This window comes from Esox lucius, chromosome 2 (genome assembly GCF_011004845.1).
Source record: "Esox lucius isolate fEsoLuc1 chromosome 2, fEsoLuc1.pri, whole genome shotgun sequence".
In the NCBI taxonomy this organism is placed as follows: domain Eukaryota; kingdom Metazoa; phylum Chordata; class Actinopteri; order Esociformes; family Esocidae; genus Esox; species Esox lucius.
In genome coordinates this window covers 4,230,858-4,249,331 of record NC_047570.1, presented here as the reverse complement: position 1 = coordinate 4,249,331, position 18,474 = coordinate 4,230,858, and the positions used below count along the sequence as shown (strand labels likewise).

At 44.3% G+C, this 18,474-nt stretch overlaps 1 protein-coding gene across 1 annotated transcript in view; it reads left to right on the top strand.

Moving 5' to 3' along the window:
* The window catches only part of ddb1 (damage-specific DNA binding protein 1), a 40,071-nt gene that overhangs the window by 20,632 nt on the left and 965 nt on the right, over positions 1-18,474 (top strand). Inside the window, exons 17-24 of the mRNA XM_010897087.5 lie at positions 8,083-8,194; positions 8,652-8,775; positions 8,973-9,137; positions 9,941-10,035; positions 12,936-13,106; positions 15,016-15,125; positions 15,673-15,842; positions 17,262-17,364. Of these exons, the coding sequence (XP_010895389.1) occupies positions 8,083-8,194; positions 8,652-8,775; positions 8,973-9,137; positions 9,941-10,035; positions 12,936-13,106; positions 15,016-15,125; positions 15,673-15,842; positions 17,262-17,364 (1,050 nt within the window). The remainder of the gene's footprint in view (positions 1-8,082; positions 8,195-8,651; positions 8,776-8,972; positions 9,138-9,940; positions 10,036-12,935; positions 13,107-15,015; positions 15,126-15,672; positions 15,843-17,261; positions 17,365-18,474) is intronic.

Below are 18,474 nucleotides of genomic sequence, written 5' to 3'. Positions count from 1 at the left end.
ACTGTCGGCAACAGTAAGAAGTTCGATGGCATGCTCTGTTGAATTAATAGTGTTGATTAGGCTTAGGGATAAGTACAGAGCATAGAAAATAGTCATAGTTGCCGAAGGTGTGGTGGAACACATTGTAATAGACCTTATTTGTTAACTTCTATAATTAGTAGTGCGTTCGCAACAAGGTCATTTTTGTGTATCCCAGAGAGTCAATGTCTAAGCACTCTGCATGGTATTGAAGATAACAGTTTGGATGTGTTTTAGGTCTTAAATGGACAAATATATATAAACTAACAGTTTCACATTTAATTTTTTCCTTTGAACACCATCTTGGTGAATATTCATGAAAAATTAAGGGCCAAGCTAATTCCGCTTAATTAATTTGCAATGAACATAATGCCATATTTTGGGTACCAGTCATGTTGCTCTACTTTGTCTTGCTTCTGACAAAAACAGGGACGTATTGAAACATCAGTGTATGATTTCAATTTATGCTTATTCCTTTTTGGATTTTCCTAATAATAATAACTAGAAGTGCAAAAAGTAAAAAGTAGGAGTACTCTGCTGTGTTCAGAGAAGTTCCTGATTAATTCCTAAATGACCTAGTAAAGGGACTTCATTACTAACCCATACATACATACATCTTCCGCTTCATCCGGGGCCGGGTCGCGGGGGCAGCAGTCTAAGCAGAGATGCCCAGACTTCCCTCTCCCTAGACACTTCCTCTAGCTCTTCCGGGGGGACACCGAGGCGTTCCCAGGCCAGCCGGGAGACATAGTCCCTCCAGCGTGTCCTAGGTCTTCCCCGGGGTCTCCTCCCGGTGGGAAGGGACCGGAACACCTTCCCAGGAAGGCGTTCCGGAGGCATCCGGAAAAGATACCCAAGCCACCTCAGCTGACCCCTCTCGATGGGGAGGAGCAGTGGCTCTACTCTGAGCTCCTCCCGGGTGACCGAGCTTCTCACCCTATCTCTAAGGGATCGCCCAGCCACCCTGTGGAGAAAGCTCATTTCGACCGCCTGTATCCAGGATCTTGTCCTTTCGGTCATGACCCAAAGCTCATGACCATAGGTGAGAGTAGGAACGTAGATTGACCGGTAAATGGAGAGCTTCGCCTTGCGGCTCAGCTCTTTCTTCACCACGACAGACCGATACATCGACCGCATTACTGCAGAAACTGCACCGATCCTTCTGTCAATCTCCCGTTCCATCCTTCCCTCACTCGTGAACAAGACCCCTAGATACTTAAACTCCTCCACTTGAGGCAGGCACTCTCCACCAACCTGAAGTGGGCAAGCCACCCTTTTCCGACTGAGGACCATGGCCTCGGATTTGGAGGTACTGATTCTCATCCCCACTGCTTCACACACTGCTGCAAACCGTCCCAGTGCATGCTGAAGGTCCTGGTTTGAAGGGGCCAACACGACAACATCATCTGCAAAGAGCAGAGACAAAATCGTTTGGTCCCCAAACCTGACACCAGAGGTGGGGGACTCGAGTCACAATTTTCAGGACTTGTGACTTGCTTGATTAAAGTATGAAAATGACTTGACTTTGACTTGAGAACAAGTTATTTGAGAAGTGGAAGACTCGACAATGACTTGAACTTAATAAACAAACAGCAATAAAATTATTTTATATGTTGTGATATCAGCACCACTAGTCAGCGTATGTGCCTTTAACGCTGCACAATTCAAACCGCGCCAAACATGGCAGACAGTAACGTTAGTCGAGCTCCACAATTAGTATCGTTTGGATACAAGGACTTTGAACGTCAATTTCATTCGTTATTTTAAGAACCACAAGGAAAGGTAAGAAAGTAATCTCTTTATATTCAGTTTCACTAAGATCTATAACGTTTAAGTTACTAATGTAATGAATTAATCTTTTGTTTGTCATAATTTGGCCTTGGTTGCATATTATGTTTTTTTTTTTTCTTGTTAGAAATGTGACCATTATCATTACTGAATACGTCTGGTAAATAGATGTAAGGGAATTTGACTATAACAGCCTGAATTTTAATGTTGATGGGCATCTTAAAATGAGCGGGCATGTATATTATTACACGTAGGCTATAATGTCTGTATTAAATGTGGGCATTTTCAAGTGTTTGTGGACTGCGTGTGGAAACTAAAAAGCATTGTGCTTACACCATAACAGTTAACTTTACTGCATGAAAGGCTAACATGGAGGCGCCGATGTGATTACTAGCACCTAAACATTTCGAATAGTTTTAATTTTTACTCATACAGACAAGAATAATTACAGCGTAGTTATTAGGCAGTTTTTCAGTCACAATTTTGTCATGCTCACATTATAAGGTTGTTATTATTAGCTCTTATTACATGGATTGGCTGAATTCCAGTGCAGAATGCATGTTATTTCTTGATAACAGACCGTTGCCATGAAAAACAGCGCGTTGCTATGGACGCAGCAGGATTCTAACCAGAGACGGAACGGACTATTTTCTTTAGAGGAAGCAATACAATCGTTTTTAAATCAATAAATTATTTTTGAGATCAATATTTAGTCGAATTATAGATTTATTTGGTAGGTAGCCATGTAATAAGCGGGATAAGGTATAGCAAGGCGGTTGTTATAGCGAATACAACCCCTTCAGGCTGATTCAAGATCCCTCCGCTTCGTCCCCCCAAAAAATTGTACCGCGGGGGAGAAAAATGTTTGATTTTGAAATCGAGCTTCGCAACGAGCGCACGCCAGAAACAGAGGACAGTGTGTATGTGTGTTCATCTCTTTAGTACTGTGACTTGACCTGACTTGAAACTTATAAGGACTCGACTTGACTTGCTAAGGGTGAACCCTTGACTTGACTTGCTTGATTTATCTGAACTGTGACTTGAGACTTGACTCGAGACTTGATGGTTAAGACTTGAGACTTGCTTGGACTTGACCATGTGTGACTTGTCCCCATCTCTGCCTGACACCCTCCGACCCCTGGCTGCGCCTAGAAATTCTGTCCATAAAAATTACGAACATAACCGGTGACAAAGGGCAGCCCTGCTGGAGTCCAACATGCACTGGGAACAAGTCTGACTTACTGCCGGCAATGCGAACCAAGCTCCTGCTTCAGTCGGACAGGGACCTGACAGCCTTTAGCAAAGGACCCAGGACTCCATTTTCCTGAAGCACTCTCCACAGGATGCCGCGAGGGACACAGTCGAATGCCTTCTCCAAATCCACAAAACACATGTGGACTGGTTGGGCAAACTCCCATGAACCCTCCAGCACCCCGTAGAGGGCCCCGGACAAAAACCACACAGTTCCTCCTGAATCCGAGGTTCTACTATTGGCCGTATTCTCCTCTCCAGTTCCCTGGCATAGACTTTCCTGGGGAGGCTGAGAAGTGTGATCCCCCTGTAGTTGGAACACACCCTCCGGTCCCCCTTCTTAAAAAGAGGGACCACCACCCCGGTCTGCCATCCCAGAGGTACTGTCCCCGACCGTCAAGCGATGTTGCACAGGCGTGTCAACCAAGACAGCCCCACAACATCCACAGACTTGAGGTACTTAGGGCGGATCTCATCCACCCACAGTGCCTTGCCACAGAGGAGTTTCTTGACTACCTCTGTGACTTCCACCCGGGTGATGGACGAGCCCACCTCTGAGCCCTCATCCTCTGCTTCCTCAATGGAAGACGTGACGGCGGGATTGAGGAGATCCTCGAAGTAATCCTTCCACCGCCCGACGACGTCCCCAGTTGAGGTCAACAGCTGCCCACCTCTAATTTAAACAGCGTTGGTAGGGCACTGTTTCCCTCTCCTGAGGCGCCTGACGGTTTGCCAGAATCTCTTCAAGGCCAGCCGATAGTCCTTCTCCATGGCCTCATCGAACTCCTCCCAGGCCCGAGTTTTTGCCTCCACAACCACCCAGGCTGCAGTCCGCTTGGCCTGCCGGTACCCGTCAGCTGCCTCAGGAGTCCCACAAGCCAACCAGGCCTGATAGGACTCCTTCTTCAGCTTGACGGCATCCCTAACTTCCAGTGTCCACCACCGGGTTCGGGGATTGCCGCCTCTACAGGCACCGGAGACCTTACGGCCACAGCTCCGAGCGGCCGCTTCGACAATGGCGGTGGAGAACATGGTCCACTCGGACTCAATATCTCCAGTCTCCCTCGGGTTCCAGTCGAAGCTCTGCCGGAGGTGGGAGTTAAAGATCTCTCTGACAGGAGATTCGGCCAGACGTTCCCAGCAGACCCTTACAGTACGTTTGGGTCTGCCGAGTCTGTCCAGCTTCCTCCCCCGCCATCGGATCCAACTCACCACCAGGTGGTGATCAGTTGACAGCTCCGCCCCTCTCTTCACCCGAGTGTCCAAGACATATGGCCGCAGGTCAGATGAGACGACAACAAAGTCGATCATCGACCTGCTGCCTAGGGTGTCCTGGTGTCACGTGCACTGATGGACACCCTTATGCTTGAACATGGTGTTAGTTATGGACAAACTGTGACTAGCACAGAAGTCCAATAACTGAACACCGCTCGGGTTCAGATCAGGGAGGCCGTTCCTCCCAATCACGCCCCTCCAGGTGTCACTGTCGTTGCCCACGTGGGCGTTGAAGGCCCCCAGTAGGATGATGGAGTCCCCAGTCGGAGCACTTTCCAGCACCCCTCCCTGAGACTCCAAGGTCGGGTACTCTGCACTGCCGTTCAGCCCGTAGGCACAAACAACAGTGAGAGACCTATCTCCGACCCGTAGGCGCAGGGAAACAACCTTTTCGTTCATCGGGGTAACTCCAACACATGGCGGCAGAGCTGGGGAGCTATGAGCAAACCCACACCAGCCCGCCGCCTCTCACCATGGGCAACTCCATTACTAACCCGTGATGTTAATTGAGCATTTTTAACTTTTTGTTTCATTGATCTTGTTAGTCATACTCTCTTAACTGGTGACCAGTGTTGTGTAATTCCTCTTTGTATTACACCTCTGATGACAAACATAGGGTTATTTAACCCCACAACCCATTGAATTAATATTAGGCAGTCTTTAGTTCATTATGGTTGAGCACAGACAACAGGAAACATAGCCAGGCTGGTATTTCATTTAACCGTAGGCCTAGTTCTTCCCTCTATGATATAGGTGAACTTAGGTTTTTCAGAAAACATTTGATCTCAAAAAACAAATTGCCTCTCCTAACAATGCTGGTCGTCATGCACGCCTTGTGACAACAATGATTTGGACGGACGTTTGATTTCCTTAGGGGAATGGATGTTTCATGTAAACTGTACTTTTTTGTAATTTGACTGGAATCCCTGGAATAGGCCTCGAACTATTTATTTTTTAAAATGTTCAAAGAAGAATGGTTGGCCGTGGGAAATAAGTCTAATGTCTACTAAATTGATTGTGTTGTGAAACCATTTAGCCTTGGGTACTAAGCACCGATAAGATGTCTTTGCGATTGGCTATCTTCTATTAAATAGATTTATTACACTGGTGAATGTTGGTATGGTGGTTGTATTTGCCGAGCTAATATCATCATCCCTGTGTATTACTACTAGTGAGGTAGGTGACATAAATACTACAAAATAGGTTTATTAAGAGAAATGGGGAAAAGTAAGCCAATCAGTGTTGAGTAGGGCTGGCCCAGGGCTTGTCTTTGGGGTGACCGGCTGCCTAGTGGTTAGAGGTTCTGACCAGTAACCAAAAGATTGCTTGATCATATCCCTGCACTAAAGGAAAATACCCCCCAAAAAATCGGTACCTAAGCAAGTTTGTTGCTAATAATGTTGTCAGTCAGTCATTGTTACCTGGTAAAATAAGTATGAAAAGTGGTAATGTCAGCATAGACTACAGGCCTGCTGTGTGAGCAGTGTAAGACCAAGAAAAGGGCAACTGTTTTTTTTTATCTGCTCAGTGCTCCAGCCAGGTTGTGCATGTTACTTTGGTGTTAAAGCATTCTGCTTAGCTCCAGTGAAGTTCGCGTTTCAATTATTTTTATCTGACTGCAAGTACAATTGGTTAATGTGTTAGTGTAAAGGAGATCTTTCACCCTTGTCTGCGATAGGGCTGACCCGATTTAGTCAAACGTTTGGTCGTTATGCTCTTTTTCAAACCAAAATGTTTTATAGTGGAGCAGTCAACATGATATACTTCCTAGGCACCTGTCTTACCCCGTGGGTGTATTCTTTGCAAAGGCTGTCAGTCTGTCATTCTATGCAACAGGTTATGATAATATGCTATCTATCAAAATATTTCACCTTTTAGATATGTATAGATATAGTGAAATGCAGGGGTGCGTGCGTTCGCATGTGTGCGCACGCACACACCTGCCCGCACGCACAACTGCACAGATTTTCTACTATTATTTTTCTAATTAAATCTATATTTTATACTTTTTTTGTTAGAATTTCTTTGGCTGAAAGAGCAGTGGGATGGATTTGAACCCATGCTGGTGCAGTATATTTGCACCAGAGCCAGCCACTAAGACAGTTGGACGACTATAGGTCACATAGCAGTGTCAATGTTTTGATTGGTCACATGCACATGGTAGCAGATGCTGCTGTGGGTGTAGTGAAGTGTGTGTGTGTGTGTGTGTGTGTGTGTGTGTGTGTGTGTGTGTGTGTGTGTGTGTGGGCGGGCGTGTGGGCACATTAGATCAATACATCACACATCTTCATGAAATCTGCTCTATAGCCTGTTTTTCCATTTCAAGGCATTATAGATTATAGTTTAAGTTAAAGCATAGGATAGCAATCTACTGCCTATGCTTTGATCATTGGGAGGAAGGAGATGAATGCTAAGTTAAATCAGGCGACATTGATGTTTTTATTTTTTCCCATTGCGGGCTGCAGTCGACCAACTTAAATCTGCCTTTTGAAACAGTATTCTTATATTAAAAAAAAATTACACATTACACATTTTCATCCTGTCACATTGACAGTGAAGACAAGCGTGTCAGTTGCAGCCATCCAAGCCAAAACAATACCTCCATGTTTCTCTGATGAGGTGGTGTACTTTAACATGGTGAAAGGTAATACCTAACTTTTTCTTTCTAAAGGGAAGACTGCTTTCATGGGAAAACAGATGTTTTAGCTTAGTTATGGTGTAACATTAATTTGGACCTTCCCGTTCAGCTGCGGGAGTTAGACAGTTATTCTAGTCTTGCTAGGGTCGTTATTTTCCAATTTAAGTGTTCTACATATTATTTTTATTGAGCAACGGGTATGCTTTTTTTGTGCATTTTCCAATTGCAAAAGCCCTAGTGCACTGCGCACTTCTGATGCCAACATGACCACCAATAGCTAAACCTGGGTAAGCAGGTGTGATGCGGGTCATGAAATGTTGTGTAGATGAAGAGCAGATGGAAAGACACGAGTATCCAAAGCCTAATGTTTTTAATGATCTGGGATATTTAAGAAAAGTTTGCATATTTTAGCTGCCAGGTTTGCATATTTTTGCTGCCAGGAAGCATCTCTCTGTCAATTAAACAGCGTGAAGCACTGTTTGCACTCAACAATGCTGTTGGCAAGTTCTGAAGCAGCGGGGGAGGCTAAAGTAGAGAGAGGAGAGGGAGGAGGTGCAATGACAGGCGTTTACATGAGCAACACCTCAGATGAGTGGCTGTGTGAGCGGCACACAGAAACGGAATCAAAATCATTGGGGCAGCCTTAGAACGTATCTGAATTCGTAATATGACACCAATAAATGTGAGGGGTCTGAAAAGTCACTTAATGTAGTGACAAATTAGCCATATTACAGCAGTGCATAGCCGTCTGTGCTTAGGCTGGCTTGTAAGTAATTCCAGTCTTTTTCGTTTCTTAGTTTTGTTACCAAAATGCAGTGTAACTCTGTCTTAAGAATTTAATCCACGCCTAAAATGTGTGTTTATGAGCACCCCCCCCCCAAACAACATTTTGGAATGCTGTCTTCTGTGGGTGGGATGTAGGCAGAATTGGATAGAGCTACGCTTTAAATGTTTTCTTATATTCACTCCATCAGTGACAGCTTCTTTTTTCAAATGAAAACATTGCTGCCAACAACACAGGAGTGCCGTGAATCCTATAGTCTAAAAACTTTAAAAGCAAACCGCATAATCCGTAATGACTTTCAATCAGTTAACACCTCCCCACCCCCCAGGAGGATATGTTACCAGGAGGTGTCTCAGTGTTTTGGTGTGCTGTCCAGCCGCGTGGAGATGCAGGACGCCAGCGGGACTACAGCGGCGGTGCGCCCCAGCGCCAGCACTCAGGTAGCTGCACGCCATCTGCTGTTTTTACGCCTCTAAGCACTCCCATTCCATAAAGCCTCTCGGGCGGCTCATCAAGGGCCTTTCGAATGCGGTCCCTGTGCCTCTGCATTCCACAGTTGCTCCACGCATCGCTACTTAAGTGCCCCGTCGTGTTTGGTGGAACAACACTGTCACTAACCTCTCCCCATATGAACCGTAGCGTCTGCCTTCAGAGAGAACGTTGCTGTGATTTATTTACGTGTTGATGCTGTTTGGGTTCTCGGTGGGACGCCTCGAATGCTAAGGATGCACATCATTTGTTGTCTCCGTTCCGTATTGCAACGTTCCACATACCCACTTAGAAATATGGTGTTTTTATTCAGACGAGAACCAGCTGAGGAAGAATCCCTGCTCGCTGGCTTTGGGTTTGCAAAAATGTCCTGATATATTGTCAATGTCACAACCCCCCCTCCTCCAGGCGCTGTCTAGCAGCGTGAGCTCCAGTAAGCTGTTCCCCAGCAGCACCTCCCCACACGAGACCTCCTTTGGGGAGGAGGTTGAGGTGCACAGCCTCCTAGTTGTCGACCAGCACACCTTCGAAGGTGAGTCGGTTCTTCCTTTAACTTGATGTGATGGTTTGTGTCGACTCTAGGTGAACTAATGTGACGTGTTAGTTTGCTGAAGGTGGTGGTGTTGACCGGTGTGCAGGTGAATGTATTCTTAGAGTTTCCAAAACTGTCATGTCATGCGTGATTTGTCATCAATTGAGGTGTGTGAGTTTGCGTGTGTGTATTCCCAGTGCTCCATGCCCACCAGTTCCTCCAGAGCGAATACGCCCTCAGCATGGTATCCTGCCGCCTCGGCCGGGACCCCTCAGTCTACTTCATCGTTGGCACAGCCATGGTCTACCCAGAGGAGGCGGAGCCCAAGCAAGGCCGCATTATTGTCTTCCACTACACTGACGGTGAGAAAGAGATGAAACAGATTCTCCTCTTGTGTTATTTGCTCACCCTTTTAAAAAAAAGAAATGGCCGCGTACTCTAGATGCCACCATTCAATTATTGATTGCGGGCATTTCTTCCTTCATCAGGGTAGAATGTTAAACTCTTCAGGTCATGTGCTTATGGGGTTTCATCGGGAACACTCGGGTGCTTGTATTTATAACCATGATTGCTATTATTTTATGGGTCAATTTGGAAATTACACATTATAAAGATGCATGAATCAGGAACTTATGGTCATGTGACCTGCAACAGTCTTCATGAAATACAGACAATGCTGTTTACAGATTAGCAGGACAAACTGAAAGAAATGGTTTCAGGTCAGACTCTACATTGGGACCAAAGGAAGCAGGGGCGTTAAGATTGAAGGTCCAACCAGCCTCCCTAAGAATACATTGTCCAGGTTCTGTCTCAGAGAGCATGGCATGTTTAATTCCGATATAACAGAGTGGCAAAATAGAAAGTGGACAGGCAACCGGGTTCATAAAGATTTCATGAATCCCTGCTCAGGGATTCCATCTTTTCATCCATGCTTTGTTTTGCGCGCAATTATTTCCTGAGGGACAGGTTTCTCATATTTGTTTTGTCTTCCTCACAGTTTCTTCTCCAACAGTCTTTGTCTGGTGCTCTTAGCTGGAATCCAAAGAGTTTGATTAATTTTCTGCATTATTTTACAGTCCTAAAGAAATGGTTAAACACAACATCCGTAGGGTTTCAGGATCCTGTAACTCAATCCCTGACAAACTATTGCATCTCCTCTGTGAAGGTAAGCTGCAGACAGTCGCGGAGAAGGAAGTGAAGGGAGCGGTCTACTCCATGGTGGAATTCAACGGCAAACTGTTAGCCAGCATCAACAGCACAGTAAGTAAATGTGGTTTGAATTATAATACATTTATATTGTTTTTCAAAGCTAATCCTGGTTATTGGGATACCAAAAAATACAATACCAATTAATTGTCAGATTTTTATATATATATTTTTTTACCATTGCCTAATACAGACAGCTTGTGGATACTATGATTATTCAATTATGTAAATTCTTCAAACCACTGAAGTTGCCAGCCTAATCACAGGAATAAGCACTGCTGGCAAAGACACTAAAGACCTTCTTGAAAATTGAAGCTCTAAAGAGCCTCCTAGCCAGTTGTCCACCACCGCTCAGTTAATGCTTTCTGCTTTATCAAATATCATAGACCTAAGTATAATCAAATGAATTCACAGAAATGCTAGCAGCTGTACGCATTTAGAGAATCATTGGCCAATGGTTTCACTTGCTATGAAATCGCTCCTGCGCCTCATTGTTACCATGACATCGGTGTTGTTAACCATTCAGCTGACAGTTTGACGCACTGATGCGTGCGCACAGACACACAGCATGGCGAAATACAGGTGTGTGGAGCGATCAATGACGACAATTGTAAGGTTTTAAAATCTGTTTATTAAGAAAATTATAAATTATACAGAATATTATTGTTCCCTAAAATTGTCAAATTCTGAAAATGTAACTAATTATTTGGCATGGCAACTCTAATTGATGTAACATTGCACATCTTTCAATATGAAATAATCATGTAATGTTCCTGCTGAATTAATGCTGGTGTTTGTGAGGATGAAATGGAGCCAGGCAGCCCAGTGTGAGTGTGTGGTGCAGACATGCATTCAACACAATCCTGCAATAACTGCTGCATATGTCTCTGCTTGCATTGACACGATGTCCCTAGTTAATATTTCCTGCTGACAATGTGTTTAGGTAAATATGCTGATTTCTAAACATTTGATGTTTTACTGCAAATGCGCTTTTGTTAAAAACATCAACCCTTTTGGCGAATAAATAAAAACTATTGACAGGGATTTACAAAAACTTTGGGACGCTGTTTAAATTCCAAATCAAATGTTGAAACAGACATTGTTTTTGGAAAATACATGCCCAGGTTTGAATTTGAGTATTATTTATCATTCCAGAGGCATCATGTTACTGACCTGTTGCCCATTGACCTAATTTGTTGATATTCCACCAGGTTTAGTTTTTTAGCGTTACACAACTTTTCCAGTCTTTTGTTGCCTCTGTCCCAACTTGTTTGAAATGTGTTGCTGGCATTAAATTCAAAGTGGGCATATATTTTTCAAGAAAAAGTAACATTTCTCAATTTCAGCATTTGATATGTTGTCTTGGTACTATTTTCTATTGTTTATATAGGGTTTATATGATTTGCACATTCTGTTTTTATTTACATTTGACGAAGCGTGCATAGCTAATTAGTGATTGTGATGATTGTTTTCGCAAGGATACATTTCATGCATTTCACAATCTTACCCTGGTTTCTCTGCTGCCTCAAGGACTTTCATGTTGCAATGTGTGACAGGTGGTCACACTGCCACATGACAGTGTGGATTGGGTTATAAAAAATATATATAGATTTAATCTGTTATATTCAGGCATTTTTAAGAATGTACAAATGGCATAGTCATTGTTTTGACAATTGTTATTGCCTTTAATATAAGTACACACCTTTTCTTAGCTCTTGTAAAGAGCCAGCCGCACATGTCTTGCAAGCAGAAGGTGGTTAATTTGAGATTTTATTCAGCAATAAGTGATTTCACACAATAGTTTTAACTTTCTTCCCAACTCCAAACTGAATGTCAGAATGGGAAAGAAAGGTGATTTAAGCAATTTTGAGCGTGGCATGGTTGTTGGTGCCAGACGGGCCAGTCTGAGTATTTCACAATCTGCTCAGTTACTGGGATTTTCTCGCCCAACCATTTCTAGGGTTTACAAAGAATGGTGTGAAAAGGGAAAAACATCCAGTATGCGGCAGTCCTGTGGGCGAAAATGCTTTGTTTGTTGCTAGAGGTCAGAGGAGAATGGGCCGACTGATTCAAACTGATAGAAGAGCAACTTTGACTGAAATAACATAAGTTACAACCGAGGTATGCAGCAAAGCATTTGTGAAGCCACAACGCGCACAACCTTGAGGCGGATGGGCTACAACGGCAGAAGACCCCACCGGGTACCACTCATCTCCACTACAAATAGGAAAAAGAGGCTACAATTTGCACGAGCTCACCAAAATTGGACAGTTGAAGACTGGAAGAATGTTGCCAGGTCTGATGAGTCTCGATTTCTGTTGAGACATTCAGATGGTAGAGTCAGAATTTGGTGTAAACAGAATGAGAACATGGATCCATCATGCCTGGTTTACCACTGTGCAGGCTGGTGGTGGTGGTGTAATGGTGTGGGGGATGTTTTCTTGGCACACTTTAGGCCCCTTAGTGCCAATTGGGCAACATTTCTAAAGAATGCTTTCAGCACCTTGTTGAATCAATGCCATGTAGAATTAAGGCAGTTCTGAAGGCGAAAGGGGGTCAAACACAGTATTAGTATGGTGTTCCTAATAATCCTTTAGGTGAGTATGCATGTCTTGTACAAATATAACCTGTCACTCAGGAACCAGGCTGCAGTGTCAAGAGACTACTCTGTGGGTTTCCGAGTGTCTGATTACACCCATCGTTGTGGCCCGAAGTTTAAATCCTGGTTTTGCCATAAAGGCTGCGCTCAAGGGGTCCCGAGCTTGTATGTTCCATTGTATACTCCCTGATTAACAAAGCAGCGAGATAAGAAGTGATGCGCGCATCAAACTGCACTCCGCAGTGTTTTTTTGCTTTGCTGTGTAGTTGCCGCAATGAGGCCAGGTTGTGATCACGAGAATATCGGTTAAAAAAAGTGTGGAAAGTTATGACCAATGTGACTCCCCGCCCCCTAGGTGCGTCTGTACGAGTGGACCACTGAGAAAGAGTTGAGGACAGAGTGCAACCACTACAACAACATCATGGCCCTCTACCTGAAGACCAAAGGAGACTTCATCCTAGTTGGAGACCTGATGAGGTCTGTGCTTCTCCTGGCCTACAAACCCATGGAGGGCAACTTTGAGGAGGTAAGGGACAACACAGAGAGACCCAACCCGTGTCCCAACTCTATACTACACATTCCCCCTCTTAGAGGACAGGAGACGTGCATGAACAGTACGCTTCTAGGAAGGGTGTGTAGAATTGGAACACAGCTGGGGAACAGACCATTTTAATGATTTTATTTTTGTAAACAGTGTGGCTCTCATGGGATACATTAGGCAGGATTCAACAACATGCCCTTGCAATGAATAATAACTTGACAACTCCAAGAGTCTCTAAAACATTGGAATCAATAATTCCCTTTTGGCTTAATATTTAAGTTTATTGAATCCAGAGATGGGGAAAAGTCACACATGGTCAAGTCCAAGCAAGTCTCAAGTCTTAACCATCAAGTCTCGAGTCAAGTCTCAAGTCACAGTTCAGATAAATCAAGCAAGTCAAGGGTTCACCCTAAGCAAGTCAAGTCGAGTCCTTATAAGTTTCAAGTCAAGTCACAGTACTAAAGAGATGAACACACACACACACTGTCCTCTGTTTCTGACGTGCGCTCGGTGCGAAGCTCGATTTCAAAATCAAATATTTTTCTCCTCCGCGGTACAATTATTTGGGGGGATGAAGCGGAGGGATCTTGAATCAGCCTGAAGGGGTTGTATTCGCTATAACAACCGCCTCGCTATACCTTATCCCGCTTATTACATGGCTACCTACCAAATAAATCAATAATTTGACACAAAATATTGATTTCAAAAGGAATTTATTGATTTAAAAACGATTGTATTGCTTCCTCTAAAGAAAATAGTGCGTTCCGTCTCTGGTTAGAATCCTGCTGCGTCCATAGCAACGCGCTGTTTTTTATGGCAACGGTCTGTTATCAAGAAATAACACGCATTCTGCACTGGAATTCAGCCAATCCATGTAATAAGGGCTAATATTAACAACCTTATAAACTAATTATTGTGACTGAAAAACTGCCTAATATGTAACTACGCTGTAATGATTCTTGTCTGTATGAGTAAAAAAAATAATTCTTCAATATGTTTAGGTGCTAGTAATCACATCGGCGCCTCCATGTTAGCCTTTCATGTAAAGTTAACTGTTATGGTGTAAGCACAATGCATTTTAGTTTCCACACACAGTCCACAACACTTGAAAATGCGCACATTTAATACAGACATTATAGCCTACGTGTAATAATATACATGCCTGCTCATTTTAAGATGCCCATCAACATTAAAATTCAGGCTGTTATAGTCAAATTCCCTTACATCTATTTACCAGACGTATTCAGTAATGATAATGGTCACATTTCTAACAAGAAAAAAAAATAAACATAATATGCAACCAAGGCCAAATTATGACAAACAAAAGATTAATTAATTACATTAGTAACTTAATCGTTATAGATCTTAGTTAAACTGAATATAAAGAGATTACTTTCTTACCTTGTGGTTCTTAAAATGACGAATGACATTTTGACGTTGTAGTTGTCGTGTCAGATACTCTTGTGTTGCTTATTTTGCATCTGGCAAATCTTTTTTTATTCACACGGTCCAGTTCACAGTCCTTGTATCCAAACGATACTCTTTGTGGAGCTCAACTAACGTTACTGTCTGCCATGTTTGGCGCGGTTTGAATTGTGCAGCGTTAAAGGCACATACGCTGATTAGTGGTGCTGATTAGTGGTGCTGATAATAATTTTAATAATTTTATTGCTGTTTGTTTATTATAAGTTCAAGTCATTGTCGAGTCTTCAACTTCAAGTCAAGTCTCAAGTAACTTGTTCTCAAGTCAAAGTCAAGTCATTTTCATACTTTAATCAAGCAAGTCACAAGTCCTGAAAATTGTGACTCGAGTCAAGTCATGTGACTCGAGTCCCCCACCTCTGATTGAATCAGGCCATTGGTTGTACACTTGCACCCTCTTTCGCCCTCTCAGATTGCACGTGACTTCAATCCCAACTGGATGAGTGCTGTGGAGATCCTGGATGACGACAACTTCCTAGGGGCAGAGAATGCATTCAACCTCTTCGTGTGTCAGAAGGATAGGTAAGGTGCAATCTCACCTTCTCATTTCCCCGGCTCCTAACATCCTCTCTTACTGCCCCCTTGTCTAAACCCGAAGGAGGAGGTCAGAAGACCTACACCTTGGACCTCCACTAAAACACTGCAAAAGAGGCAAAGACATGGTATTCATAGTCTCAGAAGGTCCCGGTGCTCCCAACAGCCAGCCTCCATAAGCCATCGAGTTAATCATCCACCATTGCTGAATTCCATTGACCTTTCTCTCTCATGTTTGTTGACGCCGCCGCTTCTCTCCCTTTCCTACTGTGTTCCTTCGCTTCCCGTCTTCCAATTTGCATTCTGTTTCTCTCTCAGTAGCTCGCTCGTTCTTACTCATTACCTGGCATCTTTATCTTCCCGGTGCTTTCTCATCTACCTTTTCTCCTCCCCTGTCTCAGTCTTTACCCCCCCGCCAACTTTGCTTGATTATATTCAATTCAATGTGCTTTCTTTCCCCTGAAAAGGAATAAATGGGTACACAGTGCCTAAGTGTGAGTTGGAAGGAAACGGTTGATCTCTTTCCTTATTGCAGCGCGGCCACGACGGACGAGGAGCGCCAGCACCTGCAGGAGGTGGGCGTGTTCCACCTGGGGGAGTTTGTTAACGTCTTCTCCCACGGCTCGCTGGTGCTGCAGAACCTGGGCGAGAGCTCCACCCCTACTCAGGGTTCCGTGCTGTTCGGGACGGTCAACGGCATGATCGGTAATGGCCCTCGTGAACCCGGGCCCCAGAGATCCCTGGGGTTTGCATCTTATCGCCCTAGCACCCTGCCAGACTTGAAGTAATCAAAGGCTTACAGTGAGGTGTTAATGTTTGGGGGGGGGGGGTCCCCAGAGCCGTGATTAGACTGCAGTAGATGGTGTGGTAGCACTGTTTTGATACCGCTGGCACTTTTTTTTTATTATACAGTATATTTTGTGCCTACTCTACACGACCCAGTACTCAATGCCAGTTTCAAGGTTCGATTGATCTGATCTGTTTTCCTAGGCTCAGTACTTTTGCACTGAAGTGGTCCAATGCAGATTTAACTCAAATTCATACAGGCACCAGTCTTAAGAGAGGCAGAGTGCTGTGGAAAGGGGCGAACGTCATGGTCAAATTTTATTTTCCAATTCTTTAATAGCCGAGGCAATTAGGAAAAGGGGAACGAATGGCGGAAGCTCATTGTTCATTGAAGTGATGTAATGGCTATTATTTTATTGAGGTTCCTTCACAGTTCTACAAGAATATATGTATTTATATGGAAATGCACTGCTTCAAAAGAAGTGAACATGTATTAGTGCCCTCAGCCCCATAAACCTGAAACTAACAGCATGTAGAGTGATTAATTCAGCCCTTTGGGGCCCCTTGAGGTAGGGGGAAAATTGAAATGTTTAATTGTTTTACTGCAACCTGCTGCCCGGGCACATACATATTAGGCCCAAGAGACAAAATCAGAGAAATAAAATGTCTTAACTGTCAAATTAGGTGTTTACTATCAGGCTCATATTAGGGGGCAGTAAAATATCTACGCCAGGTGATGTTTTTTTCATTTTTGTTGCGAATCTGGGAGCAGGTTTTACTGTAATCCTCTGCAGCTGTTTCATCAGCTCCAAGTAGATTTTAAATCCAGCCAAAAGTCCTTGTTTCCCTCTAAAATGCTTCTGAGAAACTGGTGACTATTCTGTCTCCGTCACTTAGAAATCTTCAATTTTAATTTTTAATTTTACATTTATACAGCGGAATCAAGCTTAGATGCAGGTCTCTCACAGATGAGCCCAGTATTACAGATATATAAAAAGCATCTAAAATACAGCGGTGAAATAGACATTAAGAAAATCCATCACATCTGATTATAAAACAGTCATACATCTGACCATTGAACTAGTTCTAGTCCATAACAGAACCTGGTTTCTTTAATTGGTTCTTAATTGTGATTGGCTGTGTGCACAACGTTCATTAGGAACCAATAGTAAAACTGTCCAACTCAAGCCACCTTGTGCTATTTCTTTTCAGACAATTCCCCTTTTAGCTTGTCCTTGACTACACCAGTGAACATACAATCTGCACAAGCATCACGTACTTTAGTGCTCGTTCTTGGTTTGTCCCTTAAATGGCAGCGGTCTTGTGTCGTGTCTTCAGGTCTGGTGACCTCTCTATCCGAGGGCTGGTACAGCCTGCTGCTGGACCTACAGAGCCGACTCAATAAGGTCATCAAGAGCGTGGGCAAGATCGAGCACAGCTTATATCCTTTTGGTCTTTCCTGTGGATGGGTGTGTCTCTCTGTAGGTGGGTGAGGGTGTATGTCTGTGGAAGTTTGCATCTCGGTTGGTGGGTGAGTGTGTGTGTGTCTCTGTGGGAGGGTGGGTCTCTGTGGGAGGGTGGGTCTCTGTGGGAGGGTGGGTCTCTGTGGGAGGGTGGGTCTCTGTGGGAGGGTGGGTCTCTGTGGGAGGGTGGGTCTCTGTGGGAGGGTGGGTCTCTGTGGGAGGGTGGGTCTCTGTGGGAGGGTGGGTCTCTGTGGGAGGGTGGGTCTCTGTGGGAGTTTGCGTCTCTGTGGGAGTTTGCGTCTCTGTGGGAGTTTGCGTCTCTGTGGGAGTTTGCGTCTCTGTGGGAGTTTGCGTCTCTGTGGGAGTTTGCGTCTCTGTGGGAGTTTGCGTCTCTGTGGGAGTTTGCGTCTCTGTGGGAGTTTGCGTCTCTGTGGGAGTTTGCGTCTCTGTGGGAGTTTGCGTCTCTGTGGGAGTTTGCGTCTCTGTGGGAGTTTGCGTCTCTGTGGGAGTTTGCGTCTCTGTGGTTGGGTGTGTGTCTGTGGAAGTTTGCGTCTCAGTTGGTGGTTGTGTGTGTGTGTGTCTCTGTGTGTTCCCCTGAGTATCACATTGAAAACGCCTTGTCAGAACTGGTTTGCGTCACTGTCATGGCAGGCGATGCGTGATACCACTTACCTTGATGTATGCTGTCAGAATGATAATCGCTGGGCTTGTGAATAGCACAGCGGTAAGGTCATTGCCTCGCTGTTTGGCATCATCATTTTGGTCAGGAGTTCAAATCCTGGTCACAGCATTCCACCGGTCCCTAGGGTTCCATTAGAGGGCAGTCCAAATTGGTCCAGCACCGCATGCTTTGGGCTCTAAATTAAAATGTTTAATTCATAGCACTGGTGCTGCAACTTAAAATGGTGAGGGGCTTGACATGAAGGACCTGAAGCTTCCACAGTGGTATCTCTGTCAACCATATCAGATGGTGCTTGCTTACATGGGGAGTCACAGGAAAGAATCACTCTGTTGAATCTGTCTTATTGGTCTACAGACATTTTGGATTGTACTTGAGTGTGCAAGTATTTATGGGGAGCACTCTAAGA